The sequence below is a fragment of the Podarcis gaigeae genome (genome assembly GCF_964106915.1).
Source record: "Podarcis gaigeae genome assembly, chromosome: 18".
Taxonomy (NCBI): Eukaryota; Metazoa; Chordata; class Lepidosauria; order Squamata; family Lacertidae; genus Podarcis; species Podarcis gaigeae.
Window position 1 is genome coordinate 6,820,046 of NC_139696.1, and position 18,346 is coordinate 6,838,391.

Sequence of the window (18,346 nt, forward strand, 5' to 3'; positions counted from 1 at the left end):
CTCCTCTGAGTCTGAGAAGTACAGTGACCAGGTGAGGTTCAACTGATCTGGGCTGGAGGGCTAGGTGGCAAGTGTGGTTTTGATGGGAAGAGTCTGGCGGATCCTGTTATTGACATATGAAGCCCTGGACAACTTGGAGCAGGTTTATTTACAATTTGTACAGCCCAGTCACTGGTTGTGAGAAATGCTCATTGATTGGTAAAGGTAAAGGGACCCCTGGCCGTTAGGTCCATTCACGAACAACCCTGGGGTTGCGGCGCTCATCTCGCTTTATTGGCTGAGGGAGCCGGCGTACAGCTTCCGGGTCATGTGGCCAGCATGACTCAGCCGCTTCTGGCGAACCAGAGCAGTGCACGGAAACGCTGTTTACCTTCCCGCTGGAGCGGTACCTATTTATCTACTTGCACTTTGACGTGCTTTCGAACTGCTAGGTGGGCAGGAGTAGGGACCGAACAACGGGAGCTCACCCTGTCAAGGGGATTCGAAACACCGACCTTCTGATTGGCAAGTCCTAGGCTCAGTGGTTTAACCCACAGCACCACCCGTGTCCCCATTGATTGTTACTATTTAACAGATTTATAGAAAGCTTGGAGAGCTTCTGCCAGTCAGTGTAGACAGTGATCTTAGGCGGCCTGCGATTTCTTAAGTGATGCGCAGCGGAATAAAATACAGAATAATGTGCAACGTAAAACATTGGATTTTAAAAAGTGGTCAGATTAAAATTAACATTCCGGACAAGTCTGCTGATATAAAAACTCTCCCCACCTCCCCAGAATGCCGAAATCCATACAACGTTGGCGTGTTCCTTTCTAGGTGGAGGGTTTCTTCTGAAATGAAGGGGCTATAGTGTTGGATGCTGTCTTCTGATGAGACAGAGATTTGATTTCTGGGGCATGAACTAATTAGAAAGAACGTAATTAGGGTATTGGATAGCTATAAGCAAAAAAGAAATCAATCTTTTAGATGGCACCTCCTATAATTTAAATACAGTACCGTATTTTCCCGTGTATAAGACTAGGTTTTCTTCTTTTAAAAATATGTTTGAAATTGGGGATCGTCTTACACACGGATACAATCTCCCTCCATTTTCTTGATTTGGAGTCCCCAAAAACAAGAAGCGTCTTATACATGGGAAAATATGGTACATTGTAAACAGCTCAGAGGTTTTATTACAAACAACCGGTATAGGCATTGTGTTAAGTAAAAAATAGAGGATAGTAAGACTTTGTATTCTTATGAATGGATGGCGGGTGGTGCTGTGGTCTAAATCCCTGAGCCTCTTGGGGGAGACTTCCGGGTCGGCGCCATCGCCGAATGGCGGACTCCCTCCGAGCTCCGGAGGGAGCCGGCTTGGCAGGGGCTGGGTCCTACCGCACCGGCGATGCGGGGACCCTTAAAAACCACGGCCAGAGGAGGCCGTGGACATGGAGACTCGGCTGGCACCGTTAGCGCTCTCCCGACTCGTGAAGGAGCCTTTTTAAAGGCTACGGATCGGGTGCCGGGGAGAAGCGTGGTGCTTTGAGTTCTCTGCTATCCCTGCCGAGCGCAGCCGCATGCCATCCGGCGGAGAGCGCTGACTTCTTCTATTGAAAATTCGGCTCTAAAGAAGAACCCGCGAGTAATTGGAATATGGACTAAAAAAAAGGGGATAAATTTTTAAAATTCGGAGCGAACGGGGGAGGCGGAAAAAAGGAAGTCAGCCCACCCCTAAATTGTAGAAGAGCCAAAACAAAGGACTGGACAACTAAGATCGAGTGTAACCTTATCTTGCCGAATCAGCAACTTCGCGAGGGAAAATTATAAGATTGAGCTGGAGGAGAAAAGTGGAATTGTTTTAAAAAAGCAATCCCCCCCCGGAATCCCTGGAGCGATTCGTGAAACTGCCTGGAGAAAAGCGATGGAGGTTTTGACAGCTGTCAAAGAGCTGTCAAAAAGGAAGATTAAAATAGAGATTTTGTTATGAGGACTTTGCCGGTTATATTTGTTATAAATTGAATATAAACTGTTTTAAATATCGGTCAACAAGCTACTTGGTCTGGTGGATGTGATTCTGGAAGGGAACTTTGCTACTGCAATCCACCTAGAGGAGCCGAGGGATATTGCATGTGTTTTTCACAGGAAACTTGAACAGTTGAATGGAACTTTTAATCTCCTGGGAAACTGCAGGAATGGAACATTATTTTGTCTACAGAGGTCTACACACTACAGGAAACAATGGAACTATTTGTTGGAAAATGAAAGGAACATGATGTAATGCTTTGCTCCATGAATAACAAGCCTCTGCAGAGACACTAGAAACTTTTGGAAAAAGAACATTTCTGTGGGAGAACAGAGAAATAAAAAGGAGGAGAATGATTGACAAGAACAAGGAAATAACAAGAACTGGACAGAACTGGGGGAACATTTGGGATATTCAGGTTTGACAAGCTTATGGATACAAAATTGGAGTTTTTACTCCTGGATATAAAAACCTGGATAGAAGAAATGGGCCCTTATTTGATAGACTCCTTCTACGATTGGACATCCGTAATTAAAGACTGGCAAAGAACCTGAGGGACATAGTGTAATGTGGGAACTCCAGGAAGATATTAGAAGTGGAGGGATAGGTGAAACGCAAAGGGGAAAGAGGGGAGGGAAAATTGGAATCCAAAGGCTGTAAAATTACTATTCATATTTATTTTATTTCCATCTGTACTATGTTTGAAAGGGGGAAACTCGTGGAAGGGTATAGATCGATCTTAGGGGATGGGAATTTGGATAAATTGGGTTATTGATGATGAGTGTAATTTGGGGATAAGAACTTGTTGAATTTAATTGCTTATTTGGAAGATTTGGAACACAAGAGGGGGTAGGGAGGGGAAGTCCTAGTTATTGGCAAAAAGTTTATAGATTGGATTTAATTTGTTTTGATTTGTTTTAATTTGGAAAACCTTAATAAAAATTATTATAAAAAATAAATAAATCCCTGAGCCTCTTGGGCAGGGGTCGGCAAGGTTTACCTCACCTCCGCCGGTTCACTCTAGCGGAGATCCCTCCGTGGGCTGAATTGTGTGTGAGTGTGCGCCTCTGCGATTTCCGGTGTCTGCGGAGAAGTGAGTCCCCGTGCCGTGTTGTGCCAGTTTAACGCAGAGGGCGGAGACTCACCAAGCGGGTGGCTCGGTTCAGGGGTGGCTCGTGGGCCAGTTAAACGACCCCTGTGGGCTGCTTGTGGCCCATGGGTGTTAAGTTGCTGACGCCTGCACTTGGGCCTCCTGATAAGAAGGTCAGTGGTTGAAATCCCTGCGATGGGGTGAGTTCCCGTTGCTCTGTCCCAGCTCCTGCCGACCTAGCAGTTCAAAAGCACACTAGTGCAAGTAAATAAATAGGTACCACTGCGGTAGGAAGGTAAACATCATTTTCGTTCACTCTGGCACTTGTCACGGTCCTCCATGCACCAGAAGCAGTTCAGTCCTGCTGGCCACATGACCCGGAAAGCTGTCTGCGGACAAACGCCGGCTCCCTCGGCCTGAAAGTGAGATGAGCGCCGCAACCCCATAGTCGCCTTTGACTGGACTTAACCGTCCAGGGGTCCTTTACCTTTACCTTTTACCTATTGCCATGGCTCCTAGAGTGGCTAGGGCAACCCAGTCAGATGGGAAGGTACAATAATTAATTATTAATTAATTATTATTGTATTAAGGTGGCTGCTGTTTCGGCGGATGGTTGGGGCGGGTGCAGGAGGCACAATCCTGCATCCGAACTCTCCCGCGCCAGAATTTTGCAGTTGGAAGGGACCCTGGACGCCATCCTGTCCAGCCCCCCTGCGAAGCAGCCCTGCAAAGCGGGGAATTTGTGAATTAGGCTGGTGTTACTCCAGCTACTGCTGTTGCGATTGGCACTGTGCTTACCTTGTAGGCACCCTGAGCTCTGCATAGAGGAACGTGGCCTTTAGGCCCAGCTGTGCCCATTTTCTATGCCCGTCAAGTAGGGATAATGGTTCTGATCAGTCTGTGAATCCTAGTTTCGCGCCCAAAATCAGGTGGCTTTCCTGCTTAAAAGGTCCCCGTGTAGACTGCTTTAAAAAAACTAGAATATTTCCCTCTTCCCCTGTGACAGGCCAAGGGTGTTGGCCTCACACCTAAATTCCTGTGTCTCCCTTTGCAGGACTTCACTCCAGAGAAGAAGCCTCCGCCAAGGGCTCCACGAAGGGCGGCTGCAGGCGGCTGGAAGAAAAAGGTAAAGGGCCCTTTAAATACAAAGGCCTCACTTGGGAGCATGTTTTTAAAAGAGAAACCTGACCAGCTTTTCAGATAACCTTTTAATCAAACAGCTCTTTAAAGAAATGTCTGAAGTAACTGATACTATGGTTTGAAGTATTGCTTATTCTGTTACATTTCACTCCCAAGAAGACCCATTTATCCTAAATGGAACCCAATAAGGCAGGCGTGGGTGTGCAAAATATATATTTTTTAAATGTGATCTCACTGAGATTCCAAGATGAAATTTGGCAGGGAGCTCTTAGACATATGAAATGATCCTTTTGGGGGGATTTTAAAATCGTGTTCCATTTTTAAAAATCGCTTTTAAAATTTGTAAAACTTACATTTAAAATTTAAAGTCCATCATGTAACATACTGTATTCAAGCCCATGAAGTTTTGAAGAGATTGGTATTTTTAGTTTTGAAATGCAGTCAAACCTCGGCTCCCAAACACCGAAAACCCTGGAAGTAAATGTTCCAGTTTTTGAAAGTTTTTCGGAAGCCGAACATCCGACGCAGCTTCTGCCTTAGTGCAGGAAGCTCCTTCATCCAGTCGGAAGCTGCGCCTCAGTTGTCGAACATTTCGGAAGCCAAATGGGCTTCCAGAACGGATTCACAATGTCCTTTCTTCTATGGGATCAAAATGTGCGGATAACAGCAAAGGTTGCTAGGTTCATAGCAGGGGCAATCAGAATAAGGGCCACTAACTGACGGCTGATTCAGGACTTTAAATTGTGCTTTTATATCAAATTTCCTTTTTTGCGTGTACTGCAATGTTTTATTGTTGCTATGGCCGTTGGCTAACATGAATAAAGTTTTATCTCTCTCTTCCGGAACGGATTACATTCGACAGCTGAGGTTTGACTGTAGCTCAATTCTGGCCTGAGCTTTTAAGGTTTTTGTGTAGTCTAGCAAGACCAAAATTGTCAGGGTTTTTGGTTTTTTGGTTTGAAATTTCAAACCCTCATAACTCGTCAACAGGGTGAGATTAAAAACAACAACTGAGATTTGGGAACTTCTCTTATACTACTTTTAGGAAACTGAAACCAATATAAAATGGTAAGGTGAAAGTCACTGGATAACGTGGCATGGCATGACCCAGAAGGACCCTAGGAAAGCCACTGTGGTGTAGTGGCTAGCGGTCCGTCGAACTAGGATGCAGGAGATTTTGGAACACAGCTGTCGAGTGGTGGGCAAGTTGACCCTGTTCCTTTTGTGCCCTGCTCGATCATTGGCCAGGGAGGCACACACAGGCTCTGGCCTGGTAGGCGTCTCCTTGCATCGTGTTGTGTCTTGGCAGAAAATCGAATCGGGCTCTGACTCGGATGCCAAGGCTGACTCAGAGGAGGAGGAGGAGGACGACGACAGAGAGAATGCCAAGGCTCCCACACCCAAGTCTGATTCCGACTCCAACTCGGACGAGTCCGTCAAGAAGCCCTCCCGGGGACGGAAGCCGGGTAGGAGACCTGGTTTTCTTCCCGTAGCTCGGCCCGTTTATGGGTGTGTGTTGTGTGTTTTTGTCCAAAGGGTGAGTTGATGCCTTCAAAAATCTTCTTTGGCTGTCTTGGCATGAAATAGGTACTTCTTCAGCAGCGCCCCCATGTCAGGGTTAAACCTGGCTCTTGCAGGCTGCTACGTCCAGCTGTTTTGGACTTCAGCGCCCAGCAGTGCCAGCAGCTGCTCTCTGACTTCTCATGCTTCCCACCTCCACATCCCTGCTGAGCAAGAGAGAACTGTGGGATGTTAGGTTGCGGCCCATGCTAGTCCCACTTACGCACAAGGCTTTTTGCTTGTGCAACAGGATTTCTTGCCCTCTCCTCCATCTGTGCTGTCAGTCAAGTCTTCCGGGCAGACTTGTGGGGGGCGGGTGAACGTTCCATTGTACAAGCGGAAAGCCTTGTGCTGCCGGCGAAACATTTGCCTTTAATGCTATGCTGTGCAGGCTACTCCCCTGCACAGGGGGTTACGGCTCGCTGGTGAAATGGCATGTATTTGGAAATACAGTTGGAAAGGCCTGCAAACGCCCTCTGAACCTCTGGAAACCCCCTTAAAAAACCCAGCAGCGCTTACCAGGCTGGCCAAGCTCTGCCACAACCACTCCCTCCAAACCTCCTTGCTCAAACTCCCAACTCTTCAATGATGTGTTCCAAAGGCTCTTAGGGTTGCACTTGCAAAGTCTTTTTTTTTTTTTTTTTTTTGCAAAGTCTTGTGGGATTGCTGGGCACTGCTTCCGTGCCTTTTTTTGCCCTTTCTGGGCTGTTTTTGCCATTTCTAAAGTCACTTCCAGGTTGGGTATGGTCGTGCGTCAATTGGTCGTTTCTTGTATTCCTTCCATTGTATTGCCAGGCAACCTGTTCCTTTCCTGACAAAGATTTCTTCTTGCATGACAAAACTCCCCACCCCATCTGTTCTGTGGGCTCTCCCAACCCTCCGAAGTAGATCTGGGGAGGACAAGCGCAATGAATATTGCCCCCTGGGTCTGCTGTAGCATGCCATGGGTTCATCGGGCACATTTGTCCTTGTGAGGGAAAGAGGAGGAGATTACAAACCTTCTGGTGCGTAAAAAAACAGATGGAAAACTCAGAAGTAAATAACCTGTTATCATTGCTACTATACCAGCACTACGACTGCTGCTGCTGTTTATTGATTTACCTACTGCCTAATGCCTAGACTGTTTGCAAAGTACGAAATCCCAAATGCACCATAGAACAGTATGGTAAGAATAATACAAGGCTAAAAGCAGGAGATCCTTCTCAAGGGATCAGGAGAATGCTTCTGTAAGCAGGTGTGTGCGTCGGTAGACACCTGAGTGCCATTTGATGCGGGATGACTGTTTCTTTCCCTGTTTGCGGGATTCCTAGAGGCACTAGAAACAGGGAACAGTAAGCCCACAACTTGCACACATCCAGCTTTATGCACTTGGCAAAAAAATAAATTAATTAAATACTAGGGTGGGAAGAGGCCAGGCGCCTCAGGAAAAAGACTTGGGCACATTGCACCCAGTGTGTTTTGACTATACACAATTTTGGCTTTAGGCGCAGCCCCCAGAACGTAACCCCTGTGTAAGCTGAGGGCTTGTTGGACTGGACTGATCTAGCAGGACTCTTCCTATTCGCTGGTTCCCTCGCACTTTGGAAGCATTTTTACATCAATAAGACAGATCGTTCCCTCTCAAGCTTAATGGTCTACATGCACGATGCAAAGGGAAGAGTAGGGTAAAGGGACCCCTGACTGTTAGGTCCAGTCGTGACCGACTCGGGCGTTGCGGTGCTCATCTCGCTTTATTGGTCGAGGGAGCTGGCGTTTGTCGGCAGACAGCTTCCGGGTCATGTGCCCAGCATGACTAAGCCGCTTCTGGCGAACCAGAGCAGCGCACAGAAACGCCGTTTACCTTCCCGCCGGAGCGGTACCTATTTATCTACTTGCACTTTGACGTGCTTTTGAATTGCTAGGTTGGCAGGAGCACGTCACGGGGATTCGAACTGCCAACCTTCTGATCGGCAAGTCTAGGCTCTGTGGTTTAACCCACAGCGCCACGGAAGCAAACTCGGGCACCTGCAATGCCCAGTCCAAATGGAAGGGGTTTGAGGAAAGGAGCGAACCTGCTTCCCTTTTCCCCCTCCGCCGCAGCCATGTTCCTGTGTCGCTCATGCTCTTCCCCGAGTCACAGGAAAAGACTGCAGCTTTTTCCATGAGATGCGGGCGGGTTGCTTCACTTGAGAAACTGGGTGGCCAAGAGATGGCTATAGCTAATTCTCTACTTGTTCCTCTCCCCCCAGCAGCAGCTGAAAAGCCGCCCCCGAAGCCTCGTGGGAGGAAACCTAAGGCAGAGAGGCTTCCTAGCAGCTCCAGCAGCGACAGGTGAGCGAAGGTGGGGCTGTCGTGAGCACTGCGGCCATCGCTGCTTAATACGGGATCCTAGAGCAGGGGTCCGCTAACTCCTCGGACTAGCAGGCACGTCTCGAGTGTAGAGAAGGTGCCGTGGGCATCAATTGCAAAGTGGCTGTTGGGGGTGTGATGGCATAGCACAGAATTTGGGATAGAATTTGGGAGACCCTCCCAATAACGTTGTGCTTGTCAGGAAATCCCCGAGGTCCTGCTGGTCCTGACTCTGGAGATCACACAGTGATTAGTCGCACACACTAAGTTCTATTGCTGTCTGATAACAACAGAGAACATTCCTCTTTCCCTCTCTCTTTTACACACACACACTCAGATATATGCAGTCACAAATGTACGTTATATATTTCCACTCTCTCTCTGCACAAGTGCACCTCTTCCTCTCACAAAGTATGGAGAAGCGCTGGAGAGGCAGGTCAGGAAGTGTTCTTGCCTGCCTGCCTGCCTGCCTGCCTGCCTTTCCTGCCTTTCCTGCCTGTTGGTTTCCGAGCACAATTCAAAGTGTTGGTGTTGACCTTTAAAGCCCTAAACGGCCCCGGTCCAGTATACCTGAAGGAGAGTATCCACCCCCATCATTCTGCCCGGACACTGAGGCCTAGCTCTGAGGGCCTTCCAGCTGTTCCCTCACTGCAAGAAGCAAAGCTACAGGGAACCAGGCAGAGGGCCTTCTTGGTAGTGGCGCCTGCCCTGTGAAACGCCCTCCCATCAGATTTCAAGGAGATAAACAACTACCTGACATTTAGAAGACATCTGAAGGAAGCCCTGTTCAGGGAAGCTTTTAATGTTTAATAGATTGTTGTATTTTAATATTCTGTTGAAAGCCGCCCAGAGTGGCTGCTGAGACCTGGCCAGATGGGCGGGGTACAAATAATAAATTATTACTATTATTATTATTATTCTCTCTCATCCATCCTGTCTCCTCTCCCCCGCCCTTTGAGAAATGCAACATAGAGGCTTCCATTTAGCAGTGCCTTGCAGGCCAGTTTGAGAAAGCACAGGTTTTTCTTCCTGCCCCCCCCCCCCAGGCTGCGGGTGACAGCGTGGCTCAAAAACCTGCACACACAGGTGCAAAGATGCCATTTCTTCACATGTCACTGTCTTGTTGATTTTCCACTTGCTTGCCACTCCTGCTACTGATTTGGCAAATTCCAAAATGCAACAGGGCACTCCGTGAAGTGCCGGTTGGCTTTGTGGCCACGCCAGGCTTCCTTAACCTCAGCCCTCCAGATGTTTTTTTTTGGCCTACAACTCCCATGATCCCTAGCCAGTGGTCAGGGATGCTGGGAATTGTAGTCTCAAAACAAGGGTCGTGGTTGAGGAAGCTTGGGTCACGCCTTCTCATGGGACTTACGAATTCTGTGTTCCTCTGTGCGTCTCTCTTTTTCTCTCTCCTTAGGTTAGTGGAAGAGAGTCTTGGCTTTTTGGAGCACAGTAGGGTGTGGGTGTCTGTGTGAGTTTCAGATAACAGTGCTACCTCGGGTTAAGTACTTAATTCGTTCCAGAGGTCCGTTCTTAACCTGAAACTGTTCTTAACCTGAAGCACCACTTTAGCTAATGGGGCCTCCTGCTGCTGCTGCGCCACCGGAGCACGATTTCTGTTCTCATCCTGAAGCAAAGTTCTTAACCTAAATCACTATTTCTGGGTTAGCGGAGTCTGTAACCTGAAGCGCATGTAACCTGAGGTACCACTGTATTACTGTCATTTTAACAACTAAAGCAGACTTAATTCCAAACTGCTTTATCCAGGCGGAATCCATATTAGAGGAAGAAAATACACACTCACATATATGCAGCCACAAATGTATATCTTTCCACTCTCTCTGTCTGAACAAGTTCACCTCTTACCTCTCAACCCTCTCTGAGCTAGGGACCAAGCAGTGCAGGCAACTGAAATAAAGGACAGACTAGTCTGGTAGCATTTACGCAGGACATTCGACGATGTGGCTTTCCGCAGTCGCCACATCAAGGCACCGTTCAATCTTTTTAGCAAGTCTGGCGCTCAGGAGTAGCCAGGAGCTCGCACCCCGATTCGCCCACAGTCATTTATTGTCTCTTTCCTTGCCTGCTTCCCCTCCCAGCGACAGTGACAGCGACGTGGACCGCATCAGTGAGTGGAAGCGCCGCGACGAGGAGCGCCGCCGGGAGCTAGAGGAGAAGCGGAAGCGCGAGCAGGAGGAGGAGCTGCGCCGCCTCCGGGAGCAGGAGCGGGAAGAGAAGGAGCGGAAAAAGGAGAAGGCCGAGAAGGGGGAGGTGGAGCACTCGGACAGCGACAGCAGTGTGGACAATGAGGTCCCCAAGAAGAGCAAGAAGGGGCGGCCCAAGGCCCCATCGTCTTCCGACTCAGAAGTGGAGAAAGAGGTGAGCTGGCAAGGCAGGGATGGGAGCACCCTGGGAAAGGGGCCAGGCTGACCTTCATCTAATAATAAGAATAATAATAAGGTAAAGGGACCCCTGACCATTAGGTCCAGTCGTGACTGACTCTGGGGTTGCGGTTCTCATCTCGCTTTATTGGCCGAGGGAGCCGGCGTAGAGCTTCCGGGTCATGTGGCCAGCATGACTAAGCCGCTTCTGGCGAACCAGAGTAGCGCACAGAAACGCCGTTTACCTTTCCACCGGAGTGGTACCTATTTATCTACTTGCACTTTGACGTGCTTTCGAACTGCTAGGTTGGCAGGAGCAGGGACCAAGCAACGGGAGCTCACCCCGTCACGGGGATTCGAACCGCTGACCTTCTGATCGGCAGGTCCTAGGCTCTGTGGTTTAACCCACAGCGCCACCCACGTCCCTGCAGTGAGACCACTGAAAAGGCCCGTTCTCTTGCCTTCCCTGGCTGGGCCTCAGATGACAACAGAAGTGTCTGGGTTAGTTCATAGAGGGAGTGGCGGTCCTTTGAGGCATTGCAGTTCTGATCTTGTACATAGGAAAGCAGCTATTTTACCATAGCCCTGCAAAGATCAAAGAGCAGAGGAAGCCTGGGAGGTTTTTCACTGGGATGTGATAACCTATCTTGTGACATTCTCGTTTTCTTCCCCCCTCCAGGTGAAAAAGCCCCTGAAGAAGCAGCAGTCCTCCGAGATCTCGAGGAAACAGAGTCAAAAGGAGAAGAGGGGCCAAGGAGAAGAGAAGACCCGGAACAGGTTATATAATAATCATAAATTTATTATTTATACCCCGCCCATCTGCCTGGATTTCCCCAGCAACTCTGGGCGGCTCCCAACAGAATATTAAAAACATGATAGAACATCAGACATTAAAAACTTCCCTAAACAGGGCTGCCTTCAGATGTCTCCTAAAAGTCAGATAGTTTATTTCCTTGACATCTGATGGGAGGGCGTTCCACAGGGCGGGCGCCACCACCGAGAAGGCCCTCTGCCTGGTTCCCTGTAACCTCACTTCTCGCAGGGAGGGAACAACCAGAAGGCCATCATAACTGGACCTCAGTTGCCTGGGCTGAACGATGGGGGTGGAGACGCTCCTTCAGGGATACTGGGCTGTAGCTGTATACCTCAGCCTAGTATACCTGAGTCAGTTCCCAACATGCTTTGAGGAGGGAGGTTTAATGTAGTTTGATTAAACTGCTTGGGGCAACTTTTCTCTTCTTCGTTCTTCTTCATTCTCCATTCTCCACCCTTCATTCGTAAATCTCAGCGCAGCTCACAACAAACCTAGGGAGAGCTGCTGTAGTGAGCTGGGAGAGAAAACTAGTGCCAAGCATTAAACGTACGTTCCCTTTGGTAGGAGTTTCCTCCAAACACATTGAGAACTGAATTTGTCAATGCAACTTTCCCTTGCCCATTTATGGGCCTGTCCATATCATTCAGATCTTGGGTCTTGAAACAGTTTGGAAACAGTTTGGTGACCAGTGAAGTCCTTTTATTACTGGCAAGGAATGTGTCCAGCAAGCAGTCCCAGTTTAGAGTCTTGCGGCCAGTTCTTTGTTAGCTCCAGTTTCTGGACCACCTTCTGGGGCAGCCCCACATACGGCATGTTGCTGTAGTCAAACCAACTAGCTGCAAACCTTGACATTTTAGGGAGCCTTGGGTTGCCCGTTTGCAGGTTTCCCCCCAGGCATGGAGTAGACACAGCCTTCTTCTTAGCAGCAGTTCTGCTTCTTACCTTCTTTTTCTTCTGCCTCTAGAGCTTTGAAAGCAGAACGAGGCCGGAAAAAGTCAGAGGTGCTCCCTGAAAGGAGGGTGGAGAAGAAGAAAGGTAAAAAAACAAAAACAAAAAAAAACGGGCTGGAGAAAGAGAGAAAAGGGATATGTGACTGGAACATGAGTTTGCTTTGGTGATGGGGTTGGTAGGCGGGGAAGTGACTTGTTTTTCCCAGCTTTCAAAAAACCTTTGCGCTGTCTGCAGAACCCACGATCGAGGAGAAACTTCAGAAGTTGCACAGCGAGATCAAGTTTGCTCTGAAAGTCGACAATCCGGTAAGCTGGAGCCCCTCTCTCCTTTGAGCCTGTTCCCCCCCCGGAAACCTCTCTTTACAAGTCCCGGGCTTGCCTGCAGGTTCCTGCCTGCCTTTAGGATTTGCTTGCCGTTTCCGCTGCTGGAAAACTCTTCTGTGATGCCCTCCTGAGGCAGGTGTGGGGGTCCTTCTGCTGTCCAAATGGTGCAGGATTCCAACCCCTGCCATTCCTGACCGTTAGACATGCTGATTGGGGCTGATGGCAGTTGTAGGTGCATCCATAAGTGGAGGGCCGCAGGTCCCCCCAGTCCTGGAGCCGAGGGGACGGGTCTCTTGTTCCACTGTTTCCCCCTTCTCCAATCCAATGAACTGCAGTGGAACAACCAGACATACAACCCTCCTCCTTTTCCACCTGCACTCTTGAGTTGACACAGGCCGGGGAACAGGACATCGCAAGGTGATGCTTCTAACGGTATAAACAGTGTATAACTGAAGGAGCGTCTCCATCCCCATCGCTAGGGGTCCAGCACCAAGGACCTTCTAGTGGTTCCCTCGCTGCGAGAAGCCAAGTTACAGGGAACCAGGCAGAGGGTCTTTTTAGTAGTGGCACCCTCCCTGTGGAACGTCCTCCCAACAAATGCCAAGGAGATGAGTAACTATACAACTTTTAGAAGACATCTGAAGTCAGTCCTGTATGGGGAAGCTTTTAATGTTTGATGTTTTATGGTGTTTCAAATATTTTGTCGGGAGCTGTCAAGAGCAGCTGGAGCAACCCAGTTAGATGGGCAGCTAATCATCACCATTACCATTATTGTTGTTCTTTTTTTTAATATAATTTTTATTATGTTTTCCATATTTTATTACATTTCAGTATCAAAAAATAACTTAAGACATTGCTTAAATAAAGCGTCAACATCCTTCTTTCCCTCTAACAGATTTCCGTATCTCATTACCAATTTCTCCACATTCCTAAGTTCACTTTTTTACCTTAAATCAATCTTTTAACAATGACCTATTTATAAGTAAATTGGCTCCTTAATTTCCCATTACCAAACATTTCAACTTAAACCTACAAACGTATTCAACTGTTTTCAATTTTCTTTCATATAGAGTATAAATTTGCCCCAGTCCCTTTGGAACAATTATTGTTGTTCTTGTCGTTATTATAATTATTCTGTGTAGTAATAATAATAATAATAATAATAATAATAATTTATTATTTGTACCCCGCCCATCTGGCTGGGTTTCCCCAGCCACTCTGGGCAGTTTCAATAGAAACCAAAAATACACTAAAATATCACAGATTAAAAACTTCCCTGAACAGGGCTGCCTTAAGATGTCTTCTGAAGGTCAGGTAGTTATTTATCGCTTTGACATCTGATGGGAGAGCGTTCCACAGGGCAGGCGCCACTACCGAGAAGGCCCTCTGCCTGGTTCCCTGTAGCTTTGCTTCTCGCAATGAGGGAACAGTCAGAAGGCCCTCGGCGCTGGACCTCAGTGTCCGGGCAGAATGATGGGGGTGGAGATACTCCTTCAGGTCTACTAGGCCGAGGCCGTTTAGGGCTTTAAAGGTCAACACCAGCACTTTGAATTGTGCTCAGAAACGTACTGGGAGCCAATGTAGGTCTTTCAAGACCGGTGTTATGTGGTCTCGGCGGCCGCTCCCAGTCACCAGTCTAGCTGCCGCATTCTGGATTAGTTGTAGTTTCCGAGTCACCTTCAAAGGTAGCCCCACGTAGAGCGCACTGCAGTAGTCCAAGCGGGAGATAACTGTAAGCAGTTTTTGTGTAAGCTCCGGTGGGCCAAATGGTCACTGTGCCCCAAATCCTGTTTCTCTAGGACGTCAAGAGGTGTCTGAGTGCGTTGGAAGAACTGGGCAGCCTGCAAGTCACCTCTCAGATCCTCCAGAAACACACAAACGTCGTGGCCACTCTGAAAAAGGTAAGAGGGTGGGGTGGGTGGGACTGGGGAGGCCCCACCACTTGTGCACAGCCATGAGGACGCGGGTGGCGCTGTGGTCTAAACCACTGAGCCTCTTGGGCTTACCAATCGGAAGGTCGGCGGTTCGAATCCCCGCAACGGAGTGAGCTCCCGTTGCTCGGTCCCAGCTCCTGCCAACCTAGCCGTTCGAAAGCACACCGGTGCAAGTAGATAAATAGGTACCGTTGCCTTTTACATTTTACATCTACACTACCGTGCCTACTTTGAAAGCGTCTAAAACGCCGTGTTTGTTTGTAATAAGATTCGGCGTTACAAGGCCAACAAAGAAGTGATGGAGAAGGCAGCCGAGGTCTACACATGCCTGAAGTCCCGTGTCCTGGGGCCAAAGGTCGGGGCGAACCAGAAAGTCAACAGGACTGATTCGGAGAAGGAGAAGGACAAAGGGGAGGGGGACAAAGGCAAGGAGAAGCTGCCTGAAGGAGAAACGCAGAATGAGACAGGCGAGGAAGAGACGAGTGCTGGTAAGAGGCTGGTGGCAAGAGAGACCCTCTCTGAGTGGGATTGGGGTTGGTTGGGAGGGGAGGGAGGGGAGGGACAGGCAGGGAAGGGACTCGGAGATTGATCCCACTCTCTTCAATTAGCCTTCCTCAATCCTTCACAGCCAGGTAACCCAAGTGGGAAGTGGTGGAGGAACTGGGAGGAGCTTAATCTTTTTATAACAGATGTCAGGGACTGGCTGGATGCAGAGGGAGTGGTGGGATGGGAGGCATCAGCTGGGGAACACCCAAGGGAAACCCCATGGGAAGAAGGCTCAAAGCTAGGGGAGTGGTTGTGGGATGATGACAGGGATGCGGGTGACATTGTGGTCTAAACCACTGAGCCTCTTAGACTTGCCGATCGGAAGGTCGGCAGTTCAAATCCCAGCGACTGAGTGAGCTCCCATTGCTCTGTCCCAGCTCCTGCCAACCTAGCAGTTCGAAAGCACACCAGCGCAAGTAGATAAATAGGTACCGCTGCAGCAGGAAGGTAAACGCCGTTTCCGTGCGCTCTGGCTTCCATCACTGTGTCCTGTTGCGCCAGAAGCGGTTTAGTCCTGCTGGCCACATGACCCGGAAAGCTGTCTTTAGACAAACGTCGGCTCCCTCGGCCTGAAAGCGAGATGAGCGCCGCAACCCCACCGTCGCCTTTGACTGGACTTAACCATCCGGGGTTCCTTTACCTTTTTGTGGGATGATGATGATGAGTGGTTGGAGAGAGAAGAGGGAGCAGAATGAGAGGAGGAGGTGCCAGAAATGGAAGAGGCAACAGGGTTTACTGAGCAGGAAGAGGCTGTGTCAGAGAGCAGTTCAGACTCTGAGGAGGGAGGCCAAGAGGCAGAGAGGAGTCTGGCCGCTGAAGAATCCAGAGAGTCTCCTCCTTCAGCTGTGACTAACTCCTCTCCCCTCTGGTATGGGCATTTCCAAGATTTATGTTAGGGGGAGTAGGATGTTAGATGGGGCAGAACCAATTTTATCTGCAACATGTCTGGTCCATGTTAGGTATTTTTATATTTACTTGATTTAGGGGGTGTAGCTTCACCCCCTGGCTACGCCCATGACCCTGGTCTCCTAGAACACACAGCAAAACTAAAAAAAAAGCAGAGCAGAGGCTGGTTGTGCGCAGGTGGCATTTGCAACTCCTTGGGAAAGACCTTGGGGAGGAGGAGCCTTAGAGAGCGGTGGGAAGTCCTCACAACTGCCTCATTGGGGAAAGACCTACGAGTTGCTGTGATCACTCGGTCTGCGCTGTTTTGGTTTGTTTGAATAAAGAGTTGACTTCACTGACGCCTTGCTTTTTTAAATTGCTGGCCCACACTCCTGGCAAAAAATTGCCCCTTCCTGTTCTCTCGCCCCTGGGGGTTGACATCTCTTTTCTTCCCCAGACCTCCCAGCTCCTGTGAATGGGGAATCGGGAGCCCAGAAAGGAGAAGGTGTGACAGAGAACAAGGACGGAGATGAAGATTGGACTTCCAGGGACATCAAAGGAGGGGCTTCCCCTGAAGACACCCACAACAAGTAGGGGTTCTTTATGGCCTTTCTTGTGGGCTTGGTTGTGCTGCTGAGGAGGGGCCGTGCCGCCATACCCCAGAGGCTGCCACTGAAAAGTGTTGCAGTCAGGGGAATTTCCCAGGGTGGGGAGTGTTAACAGAAAATCCCTGCAGTCCATATAACCCAATTTTGGAATTTAGAATTGGACAAACTTTGGCAGAAGTCGGAATGAGGTTATTTTTCCAAGGGATGGGGAAAGACGCTTACTGAGATCAGAGGAGGCTCCATTATCCAGAGTCAGGCTCCTATCCCACCTAACTGAGGTCCCGGAGCCGCCTCAAGGGGTCCCCCTGCCCCCCAAGCCTTGGTTTTCCTGCCTCAGGGTGGTAGAAGATGGTTCTCGTCCCTCCTTGTCTCCCAACCCCTTCGTCTCTGTGCTACTGAGCCAGTGTGGTGGTGTGGTTAAGAGCGGTATTCTCGTAATCTGGGGAACCGGGTTCGCGTCCCCGCTCCTCCACCTGCAGCTGCTGGGTGAGCTTGGGCCAGTCACACTTCTCTCAAGTCTCTCAGCCCCACTCACCCCACAGAGTGTTTGTTGTGGGGGAGGAAGGGAAAGGAGAATGTTAGCCGCTTTGAGACTCCTAAAGGGGAGTGAAAGGTGGGATATCAAATCCAAACTCCTCCTCCTCTTCTTCTTCTTCTTCTTCTTCTTCTTCTTCTTCTTCTTCTTCTTCTTCTGCAGAACGCAAGACTATTCCGTGACGGAGCGGGCAGGAGCAGAACAGGAGACGATCCACATGGAGTCGGACTCTGTGGAGGAAGATGACGGGAGCTGAAACCGAGGGGGGGGGAGGCCCCTGCGAAGCAGCAGCGCCGGACGGGTTGTGACGCTTGCAGCCCCCGGGGAGGCGAGGTCTCTGCCTTGCCATGTCTTTCAGAGATGCTTTTCCAAGCCACACAGTAGATGACGTTCTAGGTCGGTCTTCCCTGACTCGGTGCCCCCCAGAGTGCGGGTTCCGTTTCGTTTCATAGACCTCTGCTTCCATCTCCCGTGGCCATTGGCCGTGCTAGCTGAGGGCTCATGGGAGTTGCAGTCCAGTAGTGCCTGGAGGGCACCTGGTTGGGGAAGCTTGTTCCTAAGTCATATCCCTTCCTCCCTGAGCCCTCTTCTCTTCCTCTCCCTCTCCCTCCCGTTTCCCAGTCCTCTTATCGCTCCTTGGAGGATTATGAACTTCTGGGGCAGCCCCACAACCGATGTATGTTTGTATTGATTCCCTGTTTTTGATTTCCCCCACTCTCTGTCCAGTCTCTCCCCACCCTTCCCCTTTTACTCTTGTGATTTCAACAGACGTGAAATGAATATATAAAGGGTTGTTTTTTAATGAAAAGAAAATGCCATTCATCCTTGTCAAACTTCTTTATTTAGAGTTTCTCTTCTCGGTGGGGGGAAAGGGAGAGTGATGGAACTGGGGGGGGGGGGAGAGAAAAGAGAAAGATTGTGCTTAAATCACCCCAGGGTTGTGGTGGTCTGTGGCTTCAGATTTCAAGGGTGCCACCTGTCGAATTCTGTTTCTGCAGGGTCTGGACTGTTTTGCATTTCAAACCAGGCGTAGTGATCACTCGCTGCTCCAGATGTTGGAGAACTACAGATTCCATCAATGTGGGCCATTGGGGCTGATGGGATTTGTAGTTGAGCAACATCTAGGAGGGCCAAAGGTTCTCCTTCTCTGTTGTAAAATCCTGCTGGGGTTCTCTCCTTACGTTGCCCTGGCAGGGCATTCAGCTTTGATTTTGTCTCCATTCTGAGTTGTGTTATGGCCTATAGGTGAGTT

At 49.3% G+C, this 18,346-nt stretch overlaps 1 protein-coding gene across 1 annotated transcript in view; it reads left to right on the forward strand.

Annotated features, from left to right (window-relative positions):
* Positions 1-17,907, forward strand: part of HDGFL2 (HDGF like 2) — a 31,018-nt gene extending 13,111 nt beyond the window's left edge. The window contains 12 exon segments of the mRNA XM_083720861.1: positions 11-31; positions 4,144-4,215; positions 5,539-5,695; positions 8,018-8,099; positions 10,217-10,496; positions 11,178-11,275; positions 12,277-12,347; positions 12,498-12,568; positions 14,386-14,487; positions 14,789-15,008; positions 16,409-16,541; positions 17,257-17,907. Coding sequence (XP_083576987.1) covers positions 11-31; positions 4,144-4,215; positions 5,539-5,695; positions 8,018-8,099; positions 10,217-10,496; positions 11,178-11,275; positions 12,277-12,347; positions 12,498-12,568; positions 14,386-14,487; positions 14,789-15,008; positions 16,409-16,541; positions 17,257-17,350 — 1,401 coding nt within the window. The 3' untranslated portion in view covers positions 17,351-17,907.
* Positions 17,908-18,346: the final 439 nt, after the last annotated feature.